The sequence below is a fragment of the Tasmannia lanceolata genome, unplaced genomic scaffold, assembly GCF_043159265.1.
Source record: "Tasmannia lanceolata isolate RefF3 unplaced genomic scaffold, GAP_Taslan_0.1 ptg000012l, whole genome shotgun sequence".
In the NCBI taxonomy this organism is placed as follows: domain Eukaryota; kingdom Viridiplantae; phylum Streptophyta; class Magnoliopsida; order Canellales; family Winteraceae; genus Tasmannia; species Tasmannia lanceolata.
The window spans coordinates 16,792,300-16,820,161 of NW_027518689.1; the positions used below are offsets into that span (position 1 = coordinate 16,792,300).

General features: G+C 39.8%; 1 protein-coding gene across 1 annotated transcript; it reads right to left on the minus strand.

Moving 5' to 3' along the window:
* Positions 1-3,420: 3,420 nt before the first annotated feature.
* On the minus strand, positions 3,421-23,478 carry LOC143887658 (small ribosomal subunit protein eS1). The gene is made up of 7 exons (XM_077391774.1): positions 23,331-23,478; positions 23,211-23,258; positions 23,022-23,127; positions 8,979-9,116; positions 8,713-8,898; positions 8,276-8,476; positions 3,421-3,700 (listed from the first exon to the last, which is right to left on the minus strand). The coding sequence occupies exons 1-7, from the start codon at positions 23,339-23,341 to the stop codon at positions 3,608-3,610; spliced, it is 783 nt and encodes a 260-aa protein (XP_077247889.1). The 5' UTR covers positions 23,342-23,478; the 3' UTR covers positions 3,421-3,607.
* Positions 23,479-27,862: the final 4,384 nt, after the last annotated feature.

The following is a 27,862-nucleotide window of genomic DNA, read 5'->3' on the forward strand; positions in this document are numbered from 1 at the left end:
ATCCTTGTATAATTTTTTTTCATAGTAGAAGATCGTGTTTCTCGCCTTTGGAGTAGGCTTGGCCGAACCACGTAAAATCTCGGTGTTCTTCTTGTAGCTTTTATTTATTTTACTTTTTCCGTTAAATTTGTGCACGATCGAATTGTTTTGCCTGGTGGATTTTCTCAACACTTAGGATGTCCATGTTGGAGATTTTCAAACTTAATGTGTTTTGAAAATATGTTTAGAAAAATAAATTGGTTTTATTTTGGAAAAAAATAGGTGTTTCGAAAGAGATAAAAGTGAGGAGAGTGGAGACAGGTTAAGGTATCCCTCTACTTTTTCTACTTAATTTAAATTCAAATTTATTTTGCAAATGGTGGGACCAATAGGATAGTACAACCCACCGTCCGCACGGCAGGGCCAGTGAGATGCTACATGCTTGTGGTGCTTGTCGGCACACTTCATACTTCGCATCCCCGCGAGGAGTGATTGGATCGCATCTGAGATGTTGATCATGATACAGTGGTGTGATCGGATAATACCTATGCCGAGCAGCTTCAATCCGAGCCACAGGTTAGCGATCGATCGCGAATTAATGGTCATTGGACCATTACGCGGCAAACTAGGGTTTTACTAAAACCAACCGTCTATACATAGATGAACTAGACCGTAGAATTGCAATCTGGTGCGATCTAACAGTAAGATAAATAAGCCTGTGTTCATATTTGTTCCTGGAAAGGTGCTTTTCAACCAGAAAAACACCAAATGGTTTATAAGTAGACCAAAAATAAACCATTTGCAAGGTAATTCGACAATCCAAGTTATGGCTACCAAATTTGGGATTTTCACAGCCTTCTACACCATCTTTCGAGATTTCTAGATTCTCTTTCATTCCATTTTCGTGTCTTGATCTCTTGTGGAAAAAAATATGATTTTAACAAATGGGGCCCGAGTTAATTTCTCTTTTTCTTCCTCTTCTTTTTCTTTTCTTTTTTTCGGGTGGCTCTTCTTCCACTTCTTCCCTTTTTATTATTTTCTTCCATGTTGCGACAATAGTTGGTGGTGCAACAAGTAAGACGAACATTAAAAAAACAAAAGCAAAAAATGGAGGACCATAGAATGCAAAATATTTTTTTGGACACGGCACGTCTGCATGCCCTCCATGGTAAATAGAGTTAAAACTACCTTCCATCCAATCCACAAGCTCACTCAAAATGTAATTACTTTTCCCATTTTTAAGCTTTCCACAGTCCAAATCCGACTACACTAGTTAAACTCGGTTTCAGCATTAAATATTTTTTTCTATTTAAAATAAAATGCATTGTTGAGAAAGGGGTTTCAAATTCTCATTGAAAAAAAAAAAAAAAAAAAACTTGAAGTTAAAATGAGCTTTTCCTAAAATCCCTTCACATTCTATAGAGAGAGAGGGAGGGGGGGCAACAAAAAAAAGAGTGAAGCAAAGAATCTAGCATTAGTGCTGCCTTTCAAATGAGGAAGCCAAACACCAGAACCGTTCTCCATATAGGGATTATATGTGCCATCTATGAAACCTTCTGGAGCAACCAAAGAATGAAATTTTAGTCTGGCTTGCACCACGATTTAAAGCCAAGGTACTAGGTTAGCTCTCGCGGCTCAAATGGCTGCCAAGAGTTTAAATGGAGACTTCACCCAATAGTGTTTACTTTGTACATAACTCAGACAGACATGCCATGTTTTAATACGGGAACTCTATTTTACACTAGTTACAAACTTACAATTACCAATAAGATGCAGCCAATCAGAAAAAAGTGCCAAACAAAGCAGGTGCAGTTACCAACATGGAGGATATATCTAACACTAACCATTATGATACGTTGACCCCGAAATCATAAATGGTGCTTCTTTTTTAATTAAGGTACATTAAGTTTAATCTTCGAACCGGGATTTGCTAAGCGTCCATCGCATAAGGCATTTCGCGGATGGACTGTTGCATGTGAAAGCAGACACCTCGTGAATGAAGACAAAATCTGCTGAAAAGTGAGCCTGTGTGGCTGCCCTCAGATGCAACAGCCCATCCGTGAAATGAAATGCCTTCTTCGATGGACCCTAGCAAATCCCCTTCAAACCCCTTTGTTCTCTCCCGTTACACTGAATCTCCGATAACCTATGCTGCTGGAAAAGCCCACACAACAAACCAAAATGGGTAAGCGATATTTACTCCCCTTTTGATCACCTGGGACACCCAGCGCCAGTGTACGGGGCAATCAAACCCACAGGATTTTTCTGACATCAAGTACATTAGCCCCCTTTAGTCATTGATACACTTGAGCTGGGTGTCCCTAGTGATGAGAAGGAGCATAAATATAACTTCCCACTAAAATGCCTCCGAGAAGTCTAAATGGGCCCGCTCAGCACCAGCATTAGAGAATCCGGGACAGTTGGATTCTTGTTGGAAAAGGAAACTCCCAAGAGCTCCGAACAGAGGTTTCACAAGTCGCCAGTCACCCCAGGGGAAGAGTTCATCATTGGTTTCACAGGCATGAAAGGATATTGAAAGAGTAATGCTAGGGAAACCGAGAGTAGGGAACTAATATCAAATCCTCCCAAAATACATTTTTGATAGAAATTTCTTTCAGAAATTTTTTCTTCCCCCAATTGAGAAGAACATGATATGGAGAAATTATATGATGAAGGGCCATATAAACCATAGTTATCAAAGTGTGATTCGGCAAAAAAAAAGGGGACGGCAAAAATTCGAGCTTAATCCGGTACTTCAAAAAAAAAACGTACTAAAAAAAACAGAAACACAAGAAAATGAGTTAAATTTGGTCATTTACTTTTTTGTGGGGGTAAATTGGAAAGTTAGCCAAAAAAAAAGTGTTTAAAATATTTAAAATGCATTTTTAAACGTGTTTAAAATGTTTGCCCCCAAAAATGGGAGTTTTATCCATTGTAAAAGTTTTAAACGGCACATCAATAAAAACGGGTTTTTTTCAAAAAAAAAAAAAAAAACACCGTTTTAAACGGAGTTTTGCTAACTGTGCCCATGCCCTCTAATGCAACAGACACTCCACGAAATGCCTTCTGCAATGGTCCCTAGCAAATCCCTAATCTGATTATGGTTTATTTAGAATAATGTAATCATAAATTGGAGGCCCCTCTAAATAAAAATCGAACATGGTTTGTTCAGATTTTTTTTTTTATGATGGGTAAAAAAGTTACTAAATTCCAGCAATCCAAACAGGGCCTCACAGTTCCTTCACACAGATTTGTCATCTGAGTCTTAAGTCTTAAGAGTCAATTTGCAAAAAAAAGGGAAAAAAGTGATAATACAGGCAGGGGGAAACCGCCAGGATTCTAAGAGATGCAGAACAGGCCAGATATAGGGAGGAAATTAGGAATATGATGTGACCTATGGGTGCTTATTAGTACAAATTACAAGACATCCACAACATCATCAAGCAGGAAATTAGAATGCAGTTTTCACCTGAGTTCCAAAACAAAAAATTCATACAACTAGCTAAATAAAATGTTTAACTTCTCCACAATTAATATCATCATGCAATCTTGTTGATTAATAAAAAAGAACCCTAGCACAAACTCTTCATGAAAATTGAAGGGGGGGGGGGAAGACACTTCACCTCCCTTATGCACCAACAACTTCAGTCTCTTCTACCACTGCCTCCTCGGCAGGCCTGTCCACCTTCACTCCAACATCTTCTGAGTAATCACCATGAACCTACAAGCACGCAGCACCAAAAGAACATCTCAAAATACCAATAAGCAGGAACTATCCAGCATGATCCATATAACAAGGATAATTCATTTGACAGAAGTCTCAAATTTTTTGCATATTTGTCTTTCTAACAGCCTTCTAGGATAAGTATATCTTGCTACTTTTTCTTTATTTTACAACGAGTAGTTTGTAGTTCTTTCCTAGAGGACTCTGAAGTTGTAAAAAAGACGATTGCTCTTTGAGAATTTGATCGAAAATAATGATGAAAATGTAAATGCTTGTAGAAAATAGATCAATGTGCAGAGTTTTAAAAAACTTGATCAAGTTCCTGAAAAACTCGCTAAAGGAGGTGGAGTGGAAGAGGTAATGTGGTGTTTTTAGATCATAAAAAACAATCATTGAGTACTCAGAAAGGGCCCGTTTGGATGCCGAGAAGATTTTGATTTGGATTTGTCACATTTGCAGCCCTTTTTGCGTTGTGATTTGGATCCGGATCAAATCCTTGGATTTCCAGATCAGCAACCGACAGCGAAAAAAATCAGATTTTCCAAATATGCTGTGGAAATAAGTAATTGGAAATCCACAGATCTAGCAGTTTCCTTCACCCTCTTTGGTCCTCAACCTCTTTCCCTCCGATAGGAACTACCCCCTTCCCTCTGTCTCCCTTAACATGAGCTGGCGGATCTATTCATTTTGTATTCAAAATCCAAATACAAAATATGAAGTATCCAAACGGCCCGAATCCCAATCAAAGACGAATTATACCAAGGCCAGGATCTGAAAGAGAAGAAAAAAAACAAGGAGGAGTTTCTTCTTCGCGCAACCAAAGGTGCTTTCAGCGAAAGGCGGTCTCCGGTTGGCTAAGAACCTTGATCACTTATGTAGAAAGCCACTTTTCAGGATCAGCAGAGTGAAGGACTTTAGGCCTCCCACCATACTTGTATAATTCCTTCGATCAAGTCTTTTGTAACATTCATTTGCACTCTGCTTCTGAATCACTTCAGCACCTAATCAATTACCTCTGACAAAAACAACAAGAACCATAAACCGAAGAGCTCCTAGTGCTACCGTTTCGATCCAGCCCGCAGCTTGACCTCTACTCTACTATAAGACAAGGAAGATTACGCATCTCGCGTACGCAGCAACTTGACGTCCAACTTAATCGTCTTCTCGGAAAGCAGCTTCCAGGCAATTCCCTGTGCCACTCGTATAACGGGAATTGAACCCCCTCTGCAGCTGGCGGGCTCATGGATAATTTCCTACTTCGATCCATACCCGTCGGGCCAGGTGTAATGAATATAGATCTCCTAGCCGAGGCATCGAGTATCCCAGTCCTCCGCCATGAGCGTTGGCCTAAGCCCTCTATAACAAAAAAAAAACACTTAAATAAATAGTTTTCTATATTTGTTATAGGGCTTCTATGCTGACACTCAACTCTACATGTCCAGTCCGTCCTATCGGGACTGGGTGTGGAGCGCCCGGCTGTGATTCGGGAGAGATCTGATGACCAAACTGCAAAAGGCTGGTACGTTCACAGAGGGTCAGAACCCTAGGGTTAGTGAGGGTATACTCTTACAAGCCACTCTCACCGCCCTAAGGACACACACGAAAGCATGGCGCTCAGGATGTGCAGAAGAGGAATAACCTATTCCCACCAAGCGGCCGAAGCCACCACTGGCCCGTTCCCAGCTTGCCTCGCTCTCAGGTTGGCCCTTCTATTTTACTAAGTAGTATTCAACTCGTGCAGTGGGTGCATGGGCTAGGTTCATGGTGCGGTCAGCTATGATAAACTCCACTTCTTCTTTAGTTCGTATCAGCAGCCAACTTATCCAGCTACGGACTACTCTTTCTCATAGCCAAGCTGCTTCGACCCCGCTCAAGGTTCCTCATACTAGCAATTCGGGGAAACAAAAACTGAATGGTATTGATTACAGGATACAATGAAGTGAGCTGGAATCATGGTTGTGAAGTGGAACTCTACCATAGTGACCAAGCAGGGACCGGTGGTTGTGCAACCTCAAGCGTGGACTATTTGTTTCGCCTCTAGCTCCTTCCAGCGGTCATCACCTCCGGATTGGACGCAAACAAGCGCACCAGGTATATAGAATAATTCCCCCTAAATGATCATAGGCCTGTCAGTTCAAAGCTCTAAGAGGGATAAAAACCTGGTGTCGACCAGCTTTGCGATACGGACGGACACGAATAAGAACGCAGGCAGCGGAAATGCAAAAGACAAGACCAAAGATTCCTGACCCAGAGCATGCGCGAAAACAATGAGGAAGATGACAGAACGCCCATCTTATCGAGGCCCATGAACGGTGGTCGCATTCGGGTATATGCCAAATTGCTTAAATATCCCTCAATCAGAAGAATCAGACCCTTTTGTAGTTCAGTTTCATAAAGCCTACACCTGTGAAAGAAATAACATACTGCTTTTGGCCAATGGAAAGACTTGCAGCAGCTAGTGGACGGGCTTGGGGCTGTGGTTGTTCACCGAGGGGCAAGGGAGTGCCTTATTGTATCGTATTTATGGTTGGTAAAAGTCATTCTCTCGTGCCAATAGCAGGGCAAGAGTCGATAACAACACCTGAACTCTGAGCTTCTGTTCTCTGCCATTAGAGAATAGTAACAACCTGGCGAGGAGAAGAATCCATTTGCCAAATAAAAGAGTTGCCAGTAAACCATCTATCTTTAGAAGCCTTGGCATGTTAATCCATAGGTAATAGTGGGTCTCTGTCACTCAAGTGAATTGGTTTCGAGAGCATTCCGCCACTTTTTGGTGACTTACTTTCAACTCCCTCACCCCGGTCTTACCATGGCTGCTGGCACGGAGTTAGCCGGGGATGAAAAACAAAGGAGACGCAGGAGAATAACGGAGTTCTGTTAAGGAACGAAGGAGACGCTGGAGAGTTGTGGAAGCGGACCTTGGTGTGCCTTATTCTTATTGTATGAAGCTCGGAGAGTTCAGCTGCGATTGATTACGTTCTTCTATAGGAAGGAAGAGCTTTAGTTTTCCAGTAGCGGTGCCTACGTTACTTGTTTGCGAAAACTGGAGAACCAATCCCCACCCCCACCCCCATCTCTCTCTCTCTCTCTCTCTCTCTCTCTCTCTCAGCAACCAGAACTCACTTTCCGTAGATGCTCGCTCGGAACCTTGGCCATATGAAACTAACTGAAGGCAAGGCTATGATTATGATTGCTCTTTCTTTTTGGCTTGCCTGACTGTGACGGTTCTAGGGGCAGGTCTTTCCTATATAATGTGATTGATATACTGTCTGATGTGAGTGGCTAGTTTGAAGTGCCATATTCAGTTGTGAAAACCACAGTGCCATATTCAGTTTTGAAAACCACACTAACACTCGTAAGGGCGAATTTCAGGTGCTGTCTTTGACCGATGCTGCCTCTTATCCTTCCCATCCATAGAAGGATTAACCAATTTATTCATTTAGCACTAACTTCTGTCCCAGTAGGATTCTTCAGCTACCGCAGCAGCGGTCAAAGTAAAAGACCCAACCAACCCTAGCGCCTTACGAGAGAGGCTGACACCTCCCTCCCCTATCTCCAGTGTGGCTTGAAAGAAAACCACCTTGTTTTTGGCAATGAATGGAGTAGATTATCAATGGATCAGTGGCACAGTAGAGTGAATCTGACTGAGACTCCCGCTTGAAGATCCAAATTTGAATTGGTTCCTGGTCCTGGTAAGAGACCACTGTGTTCGCGCCGGCGGTCCAATAAAAAGGCGAAGCAGTGGTATCTTTCTTTCCATTATGAAAGACTCATGTTGAGGGAGAAAGAGAGGGAAGGGGTAGTTCCAACCGGAGGGAAAGAGGTTGAGGAGCAAAGAGGGTGAAGGAAACTGCCAGATCTATCGATTTCCAATTACTTATTTCCACAGCATATTTGGAAATCTGATTTTTTCACTGTCAGTCGCTGATTTGGAAATCCAAGGATTTGATCTGGATCCAAATCACAACGCAAAAAGGGCTGCAAATGTGACAAATCAAAATCAAAATCTTCTCGGCATCCAAACGGGCCCTAAATTGCTCAGAAATCTCTGTAGGTGCTAGAAAATCTAGTTCAGCATGTTTTCTTCATTCCAGTTCATTCACTAACATATTTATAAAAAAAACATATATTGCAACAATTATATTGCCAACAAAGTTTTAAATTTCGGTTTCGGTTTCGGACTCGGCCGAAATTCAGTAAAAAAAAAACAAATTTCATTTTTGTAGCGAAATTTCAGTAATTTCGGCCAATATCTTGAAAAAAAATTTTAAAAAAATGCATTTCTCCAGAATTTCCGAAATTTTGGTTTTTGTGGATTCCGGTTTCGGTCTTGACCGAAATCCGAATTTCGGATTTTGGTTGAAATTTAAAACCTTGATTTCCAAGGCATATCTAGTGTCGGTTCAGTTATTTTATAACCTAAAGGAAAATTTTATATATATATATATATATATATATATATATATATATAGAGAGAGAGAGAGAGAGAGAGAGAGAGAGAGAGAGAGGGAGAGAGAGAGAGAGAGAGGGAGGGAGAGAGAGATTTTGAAGGTGTGGGAAAAGTGAACATGCCTCCATCAGTTTTCCAAGATCAAATTTGGGGGCCTTTAGAATCTTGACTTTCCGAATGAAGACATTCTGCAGAGGATAGATACTGGATGTTGCCTTCTCGATCTCCTTTCCGATCACTTCAGGGATGAACTTCTGTACCAGCTCCTTCAGATCACAAGAAGTCGCCTGGTTGACCATTATTTCCCTCATCTTCCGGCGAATCTGACAGCACCAAAAAATGAGTTTTAGGAGTATAACAAATATTTGTTGGATTTTATTTTGAATGATAACAAATATATGTTGAATAATCAGTATTAAGATGTCTATCCCAATCCGATATATTCTCCACTGTTCCACAATTGGATATATACACAAAAATAAAGCATCCAAATGCTAAACACCAACACAAAAGTTTCAAATGTTCCAATATGTGCAAAAGCAAATGGGTTTGGATTCACCTGTCTGATTTGGCTAGATTGTGCATAGCAGGTTCGCTTAACCTGGTTGGGGCGCCTCTTGGTGAATCCAATGCAAAACATTCTCAGACCATAGTTATCGGTTGTCTTAACATCTACATGTGCCTCAATCAAGGTCTGCCACTTGCGGACTAGTGATCTTAACTTGTCTGTTGTGAAATCCATTCCCTACATTGTCCAATTGGATTAGCAAAATTGTGTAAAGCAAAATATAGAGAACAATGGGAAAACGGAAATTTAATGGTTACCCAGAAGTTGGTGAGGACATTTCTTCCTTGGACATCTTCTGCTCTCAGTCTGATCTTCCTGTACGACTGATCCTCATCAGCCTGAAGGTCAGCTAAGGAACACTCAAACACTCGGTGTTTGAGACCTTCGGAAGCAATCTGTAATAGAAGGAAACAAGTTGAACTTCGGAATCAAACTTGGCTGCTCTGAACAGAATATAAATAATTCGTGAAATCAAAATAGGCGTAAAAAGCATGTGACAATGCATTTAAGATATAAATAAATGCATTTTGTGTGCGCTCACTTATGCACCAGAAAATGTGAAACAAGAGAAAACATGAAACATGCAGAAGTTGTTCAGAATATCTTCAAACTGTAGGCATTTCCGTTTTCAGCAGCTCTTATATGTATTCTTTTTAGCAACAACCATGATATATTTTAATTACCAGTCTAATGCTTGCTATCCCAGAAATACACTCCCCTCCCATCAAAGCTCCCACTCCTTCCTTTTCCCACTATTACCCCATCCCCAAATATCTCTCCCCTCTGTATTCTTGTGTTTTAGTAACTACGGTGCTATTTTGTCATTTTCAACCTAATGCTTGTCATACGTTTTTTTGTCTTTTGGTAACTACTATGTTATTTTGTCATTTTCAGCCTAATACTCATTATCCCAAAAAATTTCCACCCTCCAATCTAAATCCTCCATTCCTCCCTCTCACCATTACCCCCCGACCTCAAGTATCTCCTTATCCATCCTTACTACCAATGCTACTTTGTCATGTTCAGCCTAATGCTTGTTATCCCAAACATTCTCTCCCTCCTATCTCAGCCCACACCCCTCATTTCCTACACTTACCTCTTCCCCAAGTATTACCCTCCCTATCTCCAAGCCCTTTCAAGCGGCATTTATTAAAAATAAGGAAGAACACGAAAGACATCATCCCAAAAATCATCTCCCCCTGTCATCCCAGAAATACACTCCCCTCCCATCAAAGCTCCCACTCCTTCCTTTTCCCACTATTACCCCATCCCCAAATATCTCTCCCCTCTGTATTCTTGTGTTTTAGTAACTACCGTGCTATTTTGTCATTTTCAACCTAATGCTTGTCATACGTTTTTTGTCTTTTGGTAACTACTATGTTATTTTGTCATTTTCAGCCTAATACTCATTATCCCAAAAACTTTCCACCCTCCCAACTAAATCCTCCATTCCTCTCTCTCACCATTACCCCCGACCTCAAGTATCTCCTTATGCATCCTTACTACCAATGCTACTTTGTCATGTTCAGCCTAATGCTTGTTATCCCAAAAATTCTCTCCACTCCCATCTCAGCCCACACCACTCGTTTCCCACACTTACCCCTTCCCCAAGTATTCCCCTATCTCCAAGCCCTTTCAAGCGGCATTTATTGAAAATAAGGAAGAACACGAAAGAAATCATCCCCCCCCCCCCCAACTCTTTCCCACACTTACCTCTTCCCAAGTATCTCCTTGTCTCCAAGCCATTTCTTCGGGCATTTATTCAAAATAAGCAAGAACAAATAGATGTCATCCCGGAAATCATCTCCCCTCCCCTCTCATCTCATGGGGCACAGATTGAAAATAAGCAAATAGCAAGAAAGAGTAGCCAAATAAACTGAATGTAAACTTTCCATTTGCCAAAGAAGAGGACAACGGTAATCTATGATGGCTAGTGGTACCAGAAATTGTTTCTAATGCTTCTTCTAGGAGCGCTGGATTACATCCCCACACTGCAGATGCAGATCAGAACCAAAGCCATGGATAAAGTTTATTTCCTCCACCAGCATTGAGACAAATATTCAGCCCAGTTCTTCCTACACCAAGAAGAAATCTGGTGTTGGCGCCAGATGAGAGTGTCTGCTCTTGAACAGCATTTCCTCCACAAAGAGAAATTTCTCTCTTTTAATTTTAGCAAAATATGACCCACCCTTGCAAATCCTATGCCAACTAAACAAAAAATAAGTAAAGTGGAAACATCTTAACGATATCTGCAGTAGTCTCAGTATTGACAAGCAAAGATAAGACAAGGAAAGTCCTAGTCAGATGAGTTTTCTCTCCACCCACAAAGCCACTGGAGATGGTTTCATGCCACAGCAAAACCATTGCGACAAGGTTAGGAGAAGCAATGTGTGCGCACGTGTGTGTGTTTCCACAGAATTTTGCTGGCGATAAATTGAGATTTGTAGATTTAAGGATCTAAATTCTAAAAAGATCTGACTTTTAATCAAGCATGCCCTCTCAGAGCTATTCAGCAGTGGTTATACCAATCTGGCCACCATTTGTAGGCCCGTCAGATGGATACAGTACCCCCCCGCCCCCACAAAAAAAAAAACACAATCACCTCCCATTGTGTACACCACCAAATTCGTGGATCCTCTGGATGCCTAATCATATCCTAGCCCTATTGATGCAGCACCGTGAAGAAAAATTGAGGAAATGGGAGAAAAATAGACGAAAGGGGATAGAATTAGAAGAATAGGGGAAGAAGTGACGAAAATAACCTGAAGAAGACACGAAAATAACCTGAAGAATAGACGAATTTAGGGAGAGAAAATAAGAAATCAGAAAAGAGAAGAAGAAAACCAGAAGTAGAGGGAGATGAATCTTTATTCAATATCAATAATCATCAAAAGTTACAAAATAAGCTGTAAAGAGGCCTATAAATAGGCAATTAACAACCTAAAAGATAGAAACCTACTAAAATAAGAATTCCTAAATAAACTAAACTTCCTAATTCTAAATAACATGGAAAATAAAAGCCTAAAAACTAAATAACATGGAATATAAATGCCAAAAAATCCTAATGGGCAAATATGCCACTTATTGGCCTATTATCTGCATCATTCTCCCCCGGTTGAAAAGAACTCGCCCTCGAGTTCTAGTCCACCTGGGTCAAAGATGTAAACAATCCACTAAAGTAGTAGAACGCGTAATCCGGCGGAAGCAATCATGATGTCTAACGTTCAAGACAATCGGGAGAAGCATCTGTAAGGTCGGCAGAAGAAGGAAGAAAGTGCCCATGTAGACTCATGCAACTAGAATCTGCGCTGGAGAAGTAAACTAGCTGGGAAGATCGCAACGTACTCCTCCTGGATCGGCAAAACAGCTATAGGCAGTATCAATCCATGATCAGCATTAAGATGGTCATCTTGTGCACTGAAATTGGTAGGCTCGACCTCCATAATCATCTTGATTGGGGCATCCACTGAAGAAGCAATGCTATCAGTGTACTCATGTAATGATATGGAATCGGCATCCTCAATGATCAGCTCGTGCTGTGCATGCTCTGGTAATGCCTCAACGATCTTGTCACTCGGCTTGGACTCAGGCAACCAATCAGCCTCACGTGGATTTGCCACAATATCTGCCTCAGAAGAGTGAAGCTCACTCTCTAGATGATTGGCAATCGGTGCGGCAGAAATCTCATAAGCATCATGCGCAACGATGTCGATATCAGCAATCAACTGAGTCTCTAACTCTGGATTGTCCATCTCAGAGTCTGAATCTGATGGAATCAAAGGCTCAACAACAATGATCTCATCAGTACTAGCATTTGGACCCGTAAGAATATCAGTAACGGGTAAGACAGATGAAGTAGTAGAGCAGCTCTGCAAATCTGACTCACGCATGCGACGCTCTAAATTCCCAGCTTCAATTTTAGCTTCGCGTGCACGACGGGCTGCTGCTTCTTGTCGAGCGGCTTCTTCTCGCTTCAATCTCCGTAGTAGTGGAGCGTATAAAGAGCCATAAAAAATCACGAACATCCTTCCAATGACAGATTGGAGACTTGTTTTTCTACGACGGTACGTTTCCATGAGGTCCCATGAGCATCGGGCTTGTCGTCACACAGTTTCTTTAGCCCAGTAGATAGTCGCTTGGTAATCATGGTCATTGTACTCATTGTATGCGTCTAGAGCATCAATCCACTATAAACATGCATCCTCATAATAGCTAAAGGGAGTGTGTCCATTCCAATAGCTTTCGTCGTACCCATAAAAAAATGGAATAAATGGTGGAGGCATAGGGATCGATGTCGAAAACTGAAATCAACTGTCTAATCTGTCTGGCATGTCGAAAGAAGCACAACGTCTATCGCGCATCTAAAATCGGATGAGTGAAAGCTGATGATCGGAAGAAGGGACGCGATCAACGGCTGAGATGGCTCCTGAAACTGTGTTGAATGTCGTTGTGTACTGCTGAAACGGAAATAGATGAACGTTGCTAGTCACACAGAACAACTTCCGTGTTGACGTCGTGAACCAAACTCGAGCGGAAATAACTCGAAAATAGAGAGAGAAAGGATGGACAAGTGGAGATGGGAGAGAAAGAAAAAACAAAATTTCTCGTTTTATTTTGCGGGGGTGCCAAAAGGTAAAAGAGGGGGGGGGGGGGGTAATTGGTGTTTCTTAACTAGGAAGGGGTGCCCAAGGGAAGAAAAAGAGGGGGTGGAAAGTTGTCTTTCCAAAAGTTACCATCAACTTTAGTCACTGTGACGTGACTCTTTCTTCTTCTTTTTTGTCTACTCAAGAGGTCACGTGAGTAACTAAGCAAAAAGGAGTGAGGGGAGTATCTTTGGCCCTTTTTAACTTACTCAAATAAAACAGGAAAAGAAAAAGTAACTTTCCAAAAAAGGTAAACTCTTTTCCTAATTTTTTTTCTTTTGCTCACTGCCAACTTGCCTTCTTAGAAAACCCTTTTTTTGTTATCTTATATGCAAGTTACTATTGGGAGCAGCTACGCAACCCAGAAACCAATGGGAGACAAGCCACTTCAACTAGTGGTCCACCAAGACTATTGTGTTCGGGTGGGTCACCAGTTACAAACCAAAAGAAGAAAATAAATAAATAAAGACAATGCAAAGGGACTGTGACGTTAGGTTCCAGGAAGGTGGGTTTAGGCCTTAGGTTTGACACAGTGGGAGAGAGGTGGCACCTAAAACATGCGTAGGGAGGTTTCGGATATGAAGGAAAGGCTGAAAACAAGGGACTTATGCAGAAAACAAAACCAACAAAGATATGGGTTGAATTAGGAGATGGGTCTTATGAGGCTGTTTTGGTTGTTTTTCACGTGAACAGCAAGGAATTTTTGGGGTGTTTTATGGAACGGATTTGATGAATGTGTCTAGTTGTGCAGCAAGGAGGTGATGCAAATTTGATGTAGATGTGGATCTTTCTGGGCAGACGTATGGGCTACTAAAAAGGTTTTCAGGAATTCTGTCCGGGTTGTGACAACAAATAGTGAAGGGGCTGTTACCAGATCACTTCTTGCGTGAGAACAAGCAGCAATAATTGCTTTTACTTCAGAAAATCCAAATCTTAGTGTGGCAACTTTGAGGGTGCTAGGGTGGGATGTTGAAGACGATCTTGGATCTTTCACTTTGATACCAAGTTGATGCAGCACCGTGAAGAAAAATTGAGGAAATGGGAGAAAATAGACAAAAGGGGATAGAATTAGAAGAATAGGGGAAGAAGAGACGAAAATAACCTGAAGAATAGACGAATTTAGGGAGAGAAGAGAAGAAATCAGAAGAGAGAAGAAGAAAACCAGAAGTAGAGGGAGAAGAATCTTTATTCAATATCAATAATCATCAAAAGTTACAAAATAAGCTGTAAAGAGGCATAAATAGGCAATTAACAACCTAAAAGATAGAAACCTACTAAAATAAGAATTCCAAAAAAAACTAAACTTCCTAATTCTAAATAACATGGAAAATAAATGCCTAGAAATCCTAATGGGCAAATATGCCACTTATTGGCCTATTATCTGCATCACCTATTCTCTTATAAAAATCAAAAAAATTGCCACCAAAGTCGCCGAGAAGGCTTCAACATGTGGGAGTTAGAGATGGAAGGAGTTGAAGGTTAGGGTTTGGAAGGGAGAGATGATAGGATAAGGGATGATGAGCGAAGGATGACAAAAGAGAAGTAAGGGTTCTTTGGTAAAACAACAACATAACAATGATGTACATTAGAAAATGGGAATGTTAATATCGGCTCCCTTTTTCCTCTTTTTTTAACGGTATTTAATTTCGGCTCCCTATTTTCTTCTTTGTAGCAATTTAATTATTAAAAAATGAAAGAGCACTAGGTGTACAAGAAATGAAGGAGCTTTTATAATGAATGAGTAGAAAAGCCCAAAAAGACAGTATAAATTGTCCCAGCAAACAGAAAAGAAAAACAGCCACTAAACTGGCCTCTGCATGAACTACTGCCAGTATTTGAACAGTAGCAAGAAATTACTTATTTAAAATAAGGACTTGAGTGTCGCCCATGAGAAGAACAACCATGAATAGCACCAGATACAAAAAAATAGGCAAGTGAGTGATGAGCATATGAGCCCTTCACATGGAGCCATGGACATATTAAGGAATTCCTATACCAGCCACTAGGAAAAAAATTTACCGAGTCCGAGAGGTTACTGTAAAGTGTGCACTATTTCCAAAGAAAATAAAACTAGCAGGGAGACCACTTTACGGGTGCCACATTATTCAACAACTGCATCATCTAATAATCCTGCAAGGCAGAAACCAATCAGTTCTAGACAACCATATTGGATTTTCCTAGTGTCTAAAAACGCAGATGTGAAGCTGAACACAGACAAGAAAAAATCCTTGTCGACTCGGCGCAGACGCAGCCAAGAACGAGGTTGACGGGGTTGACACGGTCATAACTGGGAAGAGTCAAAGGAGTTGTTATTGACTCTGTAGGGCAAAACACGGAATGCGGATGCGGTGCAATGCGAAACGCGACCAAGGTAAAAGGGAGTCAACTCAGGCGAGTTCCGAGCAAGTCAACGAGTTGTTATACATTGGATTTTCCACATTATAATCCATGGGTATTCTGTTAAGAGTCAAGAATGGAGGAACACATGAACTGTGACTAATGGTAATGGTAGTCACATTTCTCCGACCATACAGTCCCAACCAACTACCGGAAGTGCCACAGAAGTTATTTCCAGATGTAAAATCAGAAGTTATTATACTTGGATAATCAATGTATAATTGACAACACAATGACACCAAAACCGGTATGTGGTATCTCATATCGCATAAAAAAAGTGCTCTCGTTCAATTACGTATCTAATATTGCCAAATTAGTTATCAAGCTACAGAAAAAGTGCTCTCGTTCAACTAGCTATCATGCTTAGTCTTTAATAGTGTTGAATGTTTGAAATTTTAATCTTGAATATGTGTCCTGCAAATGCTATACTATAATCATAATCGATGTGTTGATAATTCCTTTATCTAAAATAAACTTCCATTAGTTGTAATTTTTTGCTCGGGTCTTGTGTTGAATCACATGGCATGCCCATATGAATATAAATGTCCTAGACTTCAAAAAATGCAGAGTCCAATTCCGCTCTCCATTATATGTTTCCACATTTGTGCTAGTATCTGGGTATCACATATCTGAAGCAAGCTATCACATGTATGACATTTCAACTTAAAAGGTAGATGCTTCCTAGTTATAACACCAAGTCCAAATGCTTACTAATCAGAACACCAAATCCAAACGTTTGAAGATCATATCTTCATTTTGGAAGGTTTAGCTACAAAAGGGTAAACCACGTATTCTCCTCGACTGAAATATGACTCACATTTTTTAATTTAATAACACATTTAGTGGAAAAGTGAACAAAAAGGATGCTCAAAACAATTTCTATGATACATGCCTTTATCTATATATGCAAATATTTTGTGTTTTAACTTTCTACATCAGCTGAAAAGAAACGACTGAAATATGTTTGTTTCCATCCCCACCGAAACGCATACCAAAACTAAAATTGTAAGTACGATAGTGGTATACGATATCAATACGTGTTGCATAATTTGATTTATATGAATTGATGAACTGTATGTAAAATGTGTTCTACGTATAATGTATAAATATTTATAAGAACTACATGTGAAATGTACTCAATTCTCAGACATGTACGAAAGCACGTAAATATTTAGTTTTTTTAATGTGTATTTGTGCTTATTCTAGCACTTTCTGAAATTTCGTCTTAAATGTCCATCATTCAGATATGTTTCCATGCGTGTTCGTGATTTTATAGGATTTCCATCCAAAATAGACATGTTTTTATTTCCATCACGATCGAAACGAATATCAACATACTGATACTGATAACTAAAACCTTGAAACATCTGATTTTATCCATGTTACATGGATTCTTCTAAATGGGCAAAGCACCCACGTCGGACACATCTCGGACACTAATACCTTAAGATTCTCTGAGACACCTAAATCATTTTTATTTTATTTTTTTCAAATAGTACTACCACATCTTCACAATTACCACATGTTTTCAGTTTTACCCATCCTAATAGTAATTTTCTTAAATGGAAATAAAACATTATATCTACTTAACTGTATTTAAATTTTTAAGATATTACTTGTTATAATCATATTATTATGCAAAAGTTAAAAATTGAGAATTGATTTAAATATTATGTCAAATTAAAAAATCGTTCGTTGTAGGGTTTGCCAATCCGACACTCGATACACTTGTTGGATTCCGACACTTGTACCCATATTTATGCAACATAGGCTTTTATCTATACACAAAGGCATGCCTTCATATATATATATATATATATATATATATATATATGTGTGTGTGTGTGTGTGTGTGTGTGTGTGTGTGTGTGTGTGTGTGTGTGTGTGTGTGAGTTCCCAACATAGACATATATGTTTTAGGTCAGTCCTATGAAGAGGGCGAAGATTGAAACTTTAATCCATACTAGGGACAGTGAGACCCAGATAATAATTCTTTTAATTAAAAAATAATCCATAGGTTTAAGTTCAATTTTATATAATTGAGGTTACCTCACAACTGAAGTATATTTTCCATGCATTGGAATAATGTACGCGAAGAAATATGCACAGTGAACTGCTCTCGTTGGTCTCGTTACTTCAGGTCTTGGAAGGTAACTACTTAAGTTCTTCAGGGGTGGATAGAAGGATATGGGTGTGCGATTCTTCGGGTCTTTTTTCGGTAAAATCTTTCTTCAAAGGTATGAATCCGTGTGAGGTCAATCTTTCTGTTGCAAAAGTGTGGAGGATGAAGGTACCCCCAAGAATATGCTTTTTTGGTTGGTCAGTGATTCAAGGCCGTATTCAAACAGTGGATTTTTTGAGATCAAGGAATATGATTAGAGTCAATCATTGCGCTATGTGCTTGGAAGCGAGGGAATCGGTTGATCATCTGTTCATTCACTGTAAAGTAGCCCGAGCGGTTTGGGGTCGAGTTCTGTCGAGATTCGATATCGCGTGGGTTTTCCCTTCCAAAGTGAAGGATCTTTTTGAAGGGTGGGCTTTCTCTCCGTGAGGGAAAAAAGGGAAAGTTTTATGGTCACTTTCGTTAATGGCTACACTGTGGGTTCTGTGGTCCGAAAGAAACAATAGGATTTTTGTTGGGCGCGCAATCTCTCCTTACTATCTATATATCAAGGCAGTAGCGCTATCGATTTCCTGGGCGAGGTCTTTGCCCTTGTTCAAATTTGTTTCGGCTTTCGATCTGTGGGCGGGACGGATAGTGGTTTGCAACAGTACAATTCCCCTTCCTAGCATTTCTCAGAAATGGGTTAATCCTCCTGCTGGTTTTTCCAAACTAAACTTCGACGGGTCAAGCTTCGGTAATCCTGGTCCAGCCGGGATCGGGGGGGTCTTCAGGAATTCAGAGGGGGTAGTTATGCAGGCCTATTCCGGGCCTATAGGAGTTGCTGACTCAAATGAAGCGGAAGTCAGAGCCGCTTATCAAGGCATTCTTCTATTAGGGAGCGAGAGGGTAGCAAACACTATCGTGGAAGGAGACTCTTTAAATGTCATTAGGTGGCTTAAAGGTTCGGTAGTTCCTCCTTGGATATTTCTTCGATTTTTCGATGAAATAAAGGATATAACAGTCGGGCGCTCTGTGGTGTTCCAAAATGTTAGGAGATCTGCCAATGAAGTCGCCGACAAGTTGGCTAAAGCGGGAGTGGTTAAGCAGTCTTTGGAGCTTTTCGACTTTCTCCCCCCTTAATTTCTTTTTGTTTTTTTCCTTTTCTGTGTGTAATTCTGGCTCAGTGGGTTTTCTGGGGGATCTCCTTTGGACTCTCCCCTTTTTAATATATTCAGTTACCATTCAAAAAAAAAAAAGAAATATGCACAGAGGAGACTAGGCATAATGGAGGATACACAAGGATTTGATCATACAACCGTATATAATAGGGTAAAAGTCACTCAGATGACTCAATTTCATGGCCCTTGTTGCTAAAAACAACCTTTCATAATGCAGTGGGTTGTTATTTTGCAAAAAACTGAGAAGAGAAGCTCTCTGCAAAGGAAAGGCTTGTAACCCAACCATGTACAGAAACAAATTGCAATTGCTCAAGTTGTTCTCTTAAACCAATACAGAAGAGAAATAACCACAACATAAATTTATTTTATTTTTTTGTCCTCAATGAATAATCTGTTATAAAAAATTACAAAAAAAAAAAAAAAGATTAACATGAAATTGTTGTTGGGTTCAGTTGGGCTGTTGCTCTATTGAGCCTATGATCTCATCAGTCAACATTTCTTGGTTTCTCTTAATAAATTCTTTCTTTGCTAGAAAAGAAATGATAAAAAGGAAATAATATCCGGCTCTTACTAGGGAATTTTCCCAAATATTTCTCACATGCATCTCACTACAGTGCGGATTGAGGCCCTGCCCAAGGAGATGGAGGTTCGAAAGAAAATGTGTATGCTTTGGACAAACCAAGTCAATTAACATCATAGTTGCTAGTTGCTACGCGGAAGCAGCAACAAGAGAATAGCATCGGATCGTAGATAAGATGCAGTAGAGAACCACTGCAAAACAGAAAGCGAGGGGTCTGTAAAGGAGAAAAGTGAAAAGCAAAACCCTCCAAGAAAAGTAAAGAGGCAGTGTGCAGAAAGCGTCTTCAGAGGTCAAACATGAAGAAAGTATCCTCATTGGAAGTGAACAAGTGTACAGAAATAGATAGAATTATAGTGCTTAATGAAGGTTAACGAGTCAACTCTCGAGTCGAGTCGAGTCACCGGGCTTTCGAGTCGAGTCGCCTATGCGAGTCGCCTCTGTCGAAAACTCTTACGAGTCATCTGGTGACTCTTACAAGTCACTCCGAGTCGAGTAAAAAAACTATGACTCTTACGAGTCGAATCGAGTCAATGGGCCTGGGCTTTCTTGCTTTGATGATTGAAAACTTGGAAGTAAGAACTTAAAACTTAATTATTTTTGTTCATGCAAGTTACAAGCATGTAGTTATTTACTAGTAAATGGTGGGCCCCATGCCATCAAAACATGAGATGTAAAATGGCTGGCTCCAGTCAAATGCATAGGTTTGGGTAGGGACGGTGGACACCACCTTGTCAATAACATTAGGGGTAAAATGGTGGGCCCCACTTTCTGCATTGGTTTGAGTAGAGACAGTGGGCCCCACCAATCCTAGGCGTGGTCATTAAATATTGGGCCCCACCCCATCATAGCATTAGGTGTAAAATAATTAGTCCAAACCATTCGAAAAAAAGTTGGTCCCACGATGTATGCATGGGTTTGGATAGAGTTGGTCAGCTCATCAGATCAAGGGTAAAATAGTGGACCCTTCCCATGCTATTCTTGGGTATAGAATATGGGCCCCACCCCACCCAATCAAAAGATCAAAACATGATGCAGGGGAAAATACTTTCCAGGGAAAACTTTTTCTAGAAAAGGTGAATGACATTTGGAAAGTTACGTGCTTAGTATATATTATGGATAGATGGATATTTTTGGCTTAGTGCTTTATCTATGTGCAATTGGGTTATATTTTTTTTACATGCTTCATCTTTTGAGATATAATGATATTTTTTTCAACTACATTTCTACTCTTTTCAAAAACTCTTACGAGTCACGAGTCATAAAATTAAGAAATCGAGTCACAAGTCGAGTCACGGGTTGACAACTATGTTTAGGACAAAGATACACAGAAGTTTTATTTGAAACTTAAGACGAGTTCCTTAAACTTCAATAATACTCTTTCAGCATTATTAAAAGTGAAAAAAACAGGTGTTTAGAAAAGAAAAAAATAATCACCTACATAGGAAGTGCACTCTTAATAAAGTGGAACCTTGCTTCTCTAAAGTTGAAAAATCTAGAAGAATTTAACTTCCAAAGCAAGCTTCCCGCCCAAGCAGGAAGATTCTGATAACTATGATCTACATACTTACATGAAGGAATTAGCAATGGAGAAACCAAGTGCATGCCAAACATCACAAGAATTACAGGCACAACAGCATAGAGAATGGGAGCTGTCTCCCAACCAATGAGGCAAAGGAAATTGCTTGCATCCATTATTTGCAGTTACCCCTTGTACATGTAGATCTATCATTTTGTAAATCCAACAAAACCTTCCATCAAGGAAGGCTCCAAATAAATACTGAAATGCAATTTATAAGTGCTTAAAAATTTTCCAAAGCGCCCCTTCAGTAGTGTGGATTTCTTCCAGCAAATGCAGCCACTTATTTGTGGATGCAAACAGATGCATACCACATTAGGTCTCATATCATTCATGTACTCATGGGGTCCATTCTTGCCCTCACCACTAAGTGTGGCTGGTTCTTTCCACCAATAAAGTTGAGATTATTGCAGCAAGGACAAGCTATCAATATTTCTCCGACTGTTTCCCCGTGGATTTTGTATTTACTATAAGATGCCTAGATCATATTGCCAGTGCATCCTCCAAGGAAACCAACTAAAATATGAGTCAGTTCTTACAACCCACGTTCCCCAACATCAGCAACAGAAACAAGTTACACATACGGAAAAATAAATATCAACCCATTTCATTAAATCCAGTAAAATTAGTTCCATTCACTGGATGATGGCTGGAATAAGATGAAATTGATCTCATTGCTTATCATTTCTTGGATTCTGTTTTTTTAAGCATTGGTTTCCTCATTTCACTCAGCCCAAGCCCAAACCTCCACATATCTAGTCACGAGTCAAATGTTACGCACCCAAATCCATTCATAACTTGATTGATTTTCTCAGAGGGAAGATCAACCACTTGACCCACTTTGAGGGAAGGTTCAGTCCTTTGTGCTCAAAGACAAAATTCCTGGATAAATTTCTTCATTGATTTGAAAAATGGAAGATTACAAGTTATTTATATCAGATAAAAACACTTAAGAATCAAGAGACTTAATCTTATAAAACTGCTAAAGATATAACCAACTAACACTTAGAACTCCACCAACCCTTATCCAAAGAGTCCTGCTAATTCTATAAACTAACACAAAACTCTTATCCTATATCCATGATAAGATCCTATCAAATAACAAGCAACTAACTTTTCACATCCTAGCTACTTAACATGAAAATGAGAATGAGAGAAAATATGGAACACCAAAATTACAGAAGGACAACATCAAAGGCCCCATCAACATACTCAAAACTTCAAATTCACGGTACAGCACATCACATCAAAACAGTAAGCCAGTAGTTTAACAGAACAGAATGCAGAGACTTTATATGGTGTAAGCCCGTATAGTCCAGTATTTTTTAAAAAGTACTGTACGGTGTAAGGATAATCAAAACCGTCTATTTAATCGACCACAACGTAAATAAGTTGTGCCGAAAAAACATGTCCATAGGATGATCCTAGCACTCCAATCTATATAACACCGTATGATGATCCAAGCCGTCCATTTGATGGGCCACAACGTAAATAGGTTGTGCCGAAAAAAATAATGTAATAGGACGATCCTAGCCCTCCGATTTACAGAGGAACTGCATAGTATGGAAACCTCTATAGATCGGAGGGCTAGGATCATCCTATGGACATGATCTTTCGAGCACAACCTATTTACATTGTGGCACATCAAATGGACGGTTTGGATCATCCTACGGTGTAAGCCGTACAGTACTTTTTGAAGGAAAAAAAACATTGGACTATACGAGCTTACACCATATGAAAACTCCAGAAGACAAATGCAAAAGCAAAAATAGATCAACAAAACATAGTAAAAAAGACAAAAGAGATGGAGAAAATCACAGACCTTTGTACCCTGAGTCCGAGTAACTAGGGTTTTTCCAACATTTCTCACGCTGAAGATCGAGGGCGCCTTAATGTCATACCAATCCTTCTTAGCGAAAGGATCAACCCTAAAAATGAAAATCACATAAAGGAGATCAACGCTAAAAATGAATACGTTTAGAAAAAAATCAGATTTGGGGTTTCTACTCACGCTTTCTTCTTTCCTCCTTTTTTGCCCTTCGAAATTCGCTTATTCTTCCTGGAAAAAAATAGAAGAGTTTAATAGCTAAGAAAAGACATAAGAAAGAGAGAGAGGAAGAGAGAGACAGACCCGACCGCCATTGTCGAAGAAGATGGAGCTTTTTAGGGCAGAGGGCGAGTGGGAGCAGAAAACCCTAAATCCTTAACGAAGAAACCCTAAATACTAAACGAAGAAACCCTAGGCTTGTGACGCAGTTGTTTTTTCATGGTAATTATATGGGTTTAGGTAAAGTAACATGTGCTGCTAATTTTGAAGAAAACTACGAAAATGTCCCTGGTTGTTCTACATTGTGTATGAAATGACCAAAGTACCCCAGAATTGAGAATTCTATTAAGGGGCGTGGGGCAATGGGATCAACTTCCTATGGTACCACCAATGTCTTGGTCACGATCCCTTGGTGGGACTATTTATAACGAATTGTCCATTGAAGAATCCTAGATCCTACTTAGGTTGTAGGGCTTAGGGTTCGGGGGGAGGGAAGAGGGAATACAGAGAAAGACATGAAAATGAAATGTGCTTTGTTGTTTTAAGTTTTTTAATTTTATGAAAATATCCTTATAAATAGACATAAATGATTGCAAATATAAAAGGTATTTTTGTACATTGGTAGCCTCCATTCGGATTTAGGACCCTCCATTGGATAATTTGGCTACGTCTAGGTCATGATCCAAAATAATTTTGGACTTCAAGATACGGATCTGATGGACACATGCGGATCTGGTTGGTGTGCCCATATCCTGTCCATTAACAACCGGACCCTTTTGATCCATTGAACCATCCAGGTCCATTGACACATCCTACCTACTTGTCGCTCACGTTAGGGCTTGGGACAATGATCCCAACGATTGCTTTGGAGGGATTAGTGCAAAGGATTTTTTTGGGCCTTCGGGGATATGACGTGCTCAACGTTAGTCACGTAAGACCTTTTGCATGCCTCTTAAAATTTGATGTCAGTCGCAAGTTTCCGAAAACAAGGAATTTCATGTGCACAAGGCTTGAAATCACTGCGGTATGAGAAAAGCGCTCAACCGTAAGGTCACCTCAAACAGGTGATATTCTAAGTCTTCTAGATCTCGTCTCTCTTTCCTGTAAAAATAAACACGCCAAATAACGCTCACCCTGGTTTTCAATTCCCATCCCTAATGTGCATCCCTCTGGTTCGTTTGCGAGCTCTCCCCACTATCGCGAGGATTCTCCTCACCAAAGGTAAACCACCCCCCCCCCCCCCCCCCCCGCCCGGTAAAACAGAAATCCTAACATAATAATCTTTCAAATCCCTTTCTCATCTCATTGAATATTGGATTTGGTGGTGTGAAAACCTTTTTTCATCCCATCTCTCAAAATCCTAACATAATAGCGTAATCGCTTTCCTTAAGACAAATTTCGCCCCCACCAATTGTGTGCAAAGGGGATCAGTGAATTGCCTCCAAAATACAATGAAGCCTTGTAGGAAGATCATGCAAATGTTCGACGATGCTTTGCACAAGAGGAATCAAACCCAAAACACCATTTAAGAACTTAGAGAAATCTCTAAATACTGTTTCTGCAGAGTAACAATATTTAGAACACTGTTTTTTAAGAAACACAAGTGGGTAGGGGATTTCCAGAGAGAGAGAGAGAGAGAGAGAGAGAGGGATTCAGCAGTAACTGTCTTCAAAGGACGGATTTTCTGCTCTTTTTATAGAGCTTTTGATGTCTTTTCATTGTGAAAAGCATCCCTTCAAGGCAACCTTTAGATTGGTTTGAATAATAACAATTTGATCTCAACTCTTCGGAATACAATCAATTTGGATCATTCACAAAGTGTCCCTTATGTTTAAAATCATCCATGACTGTTAGGAAGCAAAAGGACATGAAAAGATTCAAATTTGGAAGTGAAAAGCCCTGTCAATTAGTCCTTTCGCCATTAGTATAGCCCTATAGGTCTCCACCTTTCCAATCTTGGTCCTTCTTCCTCCTATAAATCCACTCGTATCTACTGGGTTTTAAAGCCTTTTTGTGGATCTATTAGAGTCTAGACACAATAGGAATACATAGATTCCGTCTAGATCATATTTAGTTACTTGTCCCCATCAATGTCCTACATTGTATCCTTGTAGTTTAGGTGATCCCATCTCGACCGCATCATAGACTATACCATAATCTTCGCTCGGATAGACACATCTATCAAGCGGTCTTATCTACCTATAAGCAAGGTTTAAAATTTCAATTTCGGTAACAGTTTCGGACCCCACAAAAAACCGAAATTTCAGATTTCGCTGAAATTTCGGTCCGAAATTTGGTAATTTGGTTCCAAATTCCAGAAGATGTAACACTTTTTTTTAAAATAAATAATGTCATTAAACCGAAATTTCGAACCGAAATCCGAAATTTGGTAAATGGTGAAAAATTGAATTTCGGAAATTTTCGGTTTCAGTCCCCACCGGTATCCGAAATTTCGGATTTCAGTCAAAATTTTAAACCATGCCTATAAGTACATGCGAGTGTTGGAATAGGTTAAGTGCTTTTATGCTCACTATCCTTTTATGTCTTACCACTTGCATTCATTTAAGAAGAATACTTCCTTCAATGATGCACCATGGCGGTTTGCAAAATAATTTTGCTCACCAGGGTTTATAACCCTTTATCCGCTTGAGATATCCAATAAAGACGCACCATTCGGTCCTCGTCTCCAATTTTCAGTACCTTGCTTTTCCACATGGGCTGAAAAATCACATCCCATCTAAAACGACTCAATGAGGATTTCCTGCCCGTCCATATCTAATATGGATCCCTTGGCACTAAGCCAATTGAGACTCGGTTAAGGAAATAGAGCACCATTTCTAAGGTGTAGCTCCAAAGAAATAAGTGTGCTTTGGCGAAGCTCATCATCGAACTATGTCCAACAAGGTTTTGTTTGTCCTTTTTCAATATCGAAATCCCATGACGTTACAAATGGAATCCACTGAGAGATAATGATTCCACTCGTCTGTAAGTAGTCACTAAAGTTATCCGTTAGGTTTTCTCCTTCTCAATGAGAGGAAGATCCTTACTTTACTTACCAACCTGGTTCTCTACTTCGTTCATGAGTTCTTTGGATTTTTCAAAGATCTCCAACTTTCATCGCTTCAGGTATAGCAAGCTATATATCTGTAAATACTACGAAGTAGACGAACCCACCTTTAGACGAATAAGAAGAATAGTCCATACACGACAGTGTGAATCTATCCCAACAAATCCTCTAAAATTCCACCCTTACCCCAAATGGGAATCGTTGTCATCTTAACCTTTACACACGGTTCACATATTAGATAGAGTTTCACATGGATTAGATCCAATGGAACCTCCAAAACCAATTAGTGATCCTTTCTAGGTTACTAAGACCTCAATCAAATGTATTAAGGATAAGTTAGGTTTACAGCGTCTCTAGCCTTTTCAACGCCACTTACACTGCTTAATGGCTACTCTCTCAGTAATGCTAACTTTAATTGAGGAGGGTTGGACTATTTATCAAAGTACCCCTCATTTTCAAAATTTTCTTTATTTTTATATAAATTCTTTTTAATAAAAAACAACATTATATCCAATGAAAATATTTGAAAAAATAGAAACCCAATTTCTGTTTTCTCAGAGTACCGATAGATGTCCTCTCATCTCTACAATAATTGCCTACCTCTAAAATCTGCTAACCTAAACTATCCTATAGCCATGACTACAACCATTGCGTCGTTTCGACTCATAAGAAGAGCTTCCCTTTGGTCAACCTTCTACTTTTCTTGAATCCTTGCAACACTTGCAAATGTGTGGGATTGCTTAAGTATCCACACTAAGGAAAGTAGTACCAATCATATTGGTTTTCACAATGAAACACTTTTCATTGCTTATAGGTGACTCTTGCCATTGTTCTTTACCACAATTTGAATATGTCTCTTGGAGTCATTCATTGCCAACTACCTACAAGTTTGACTGCATCCTCCAAAACATATCCTAAACATTGTCTAGTGTATCTACTCTTATCATCGATCCCTAATACTATTTTTGTAGTACGCGGATCATTAACTGCGAAGATATAACACTTGCCATATCTTTTCCAAAATGACACTTTACTAAGTAATTCTTATTATTGGTATTTGGACCTGGCACTCCCGGCACCTCTATGGTTAGAACGTAATTGACCCTTATCATGCTGTGATAATTGTTGTTGAGTTCCTTATCCAATTTATGAATCACATTCTTCTACCTTATTAGGTCATCTAGTTAAAGAGTCGAAGGAAATCGTATGCAAATGAAAATGAGGAAAACTCAAGCAAGTTTTCACATTTTTTATTTTTATAAATTTCATGACGGATCTGGGTTTTCGATCTATGATGGCACCGCCCATTGAACGTCTCATTCACAGGCCCTCAACCTCATGAATCAAGAGAAATGCAATATTTCTCCAATGGGCATCAGAAACTTATTAATGCAACATTGGCCATAGGCTTTGGCCATAGACCGCTCTTGCCTTGAGTAAGTAGATTCATCTAATCCCTCATGTCCAACACAACATCCAATTTAATTTGGCCTCCAAGCATCGCAGCATGTATATCTTTTGGGCATCAACACCCTTTGCTTGGTTAAGT

Coding starts and splice junctions, on each gene's coding strand:
- LOC143887658 (XM_077391774.1), bottom strand. Junction 23,128..23,210: donor AAAGGAGGAAAGAAGAAAGC/GTGAGTAGAAAC, acceptor TTTCATTTTTAG/GGTTGATCCTTTCGCTAAGA. Junction 9,117..23,021: donor CTCGGACTCAGGGTACAAAG/GTCTGTGATTTT, acceptor CTTCTATTACAG/ATTGCTTCCGAAGGTCTCAA.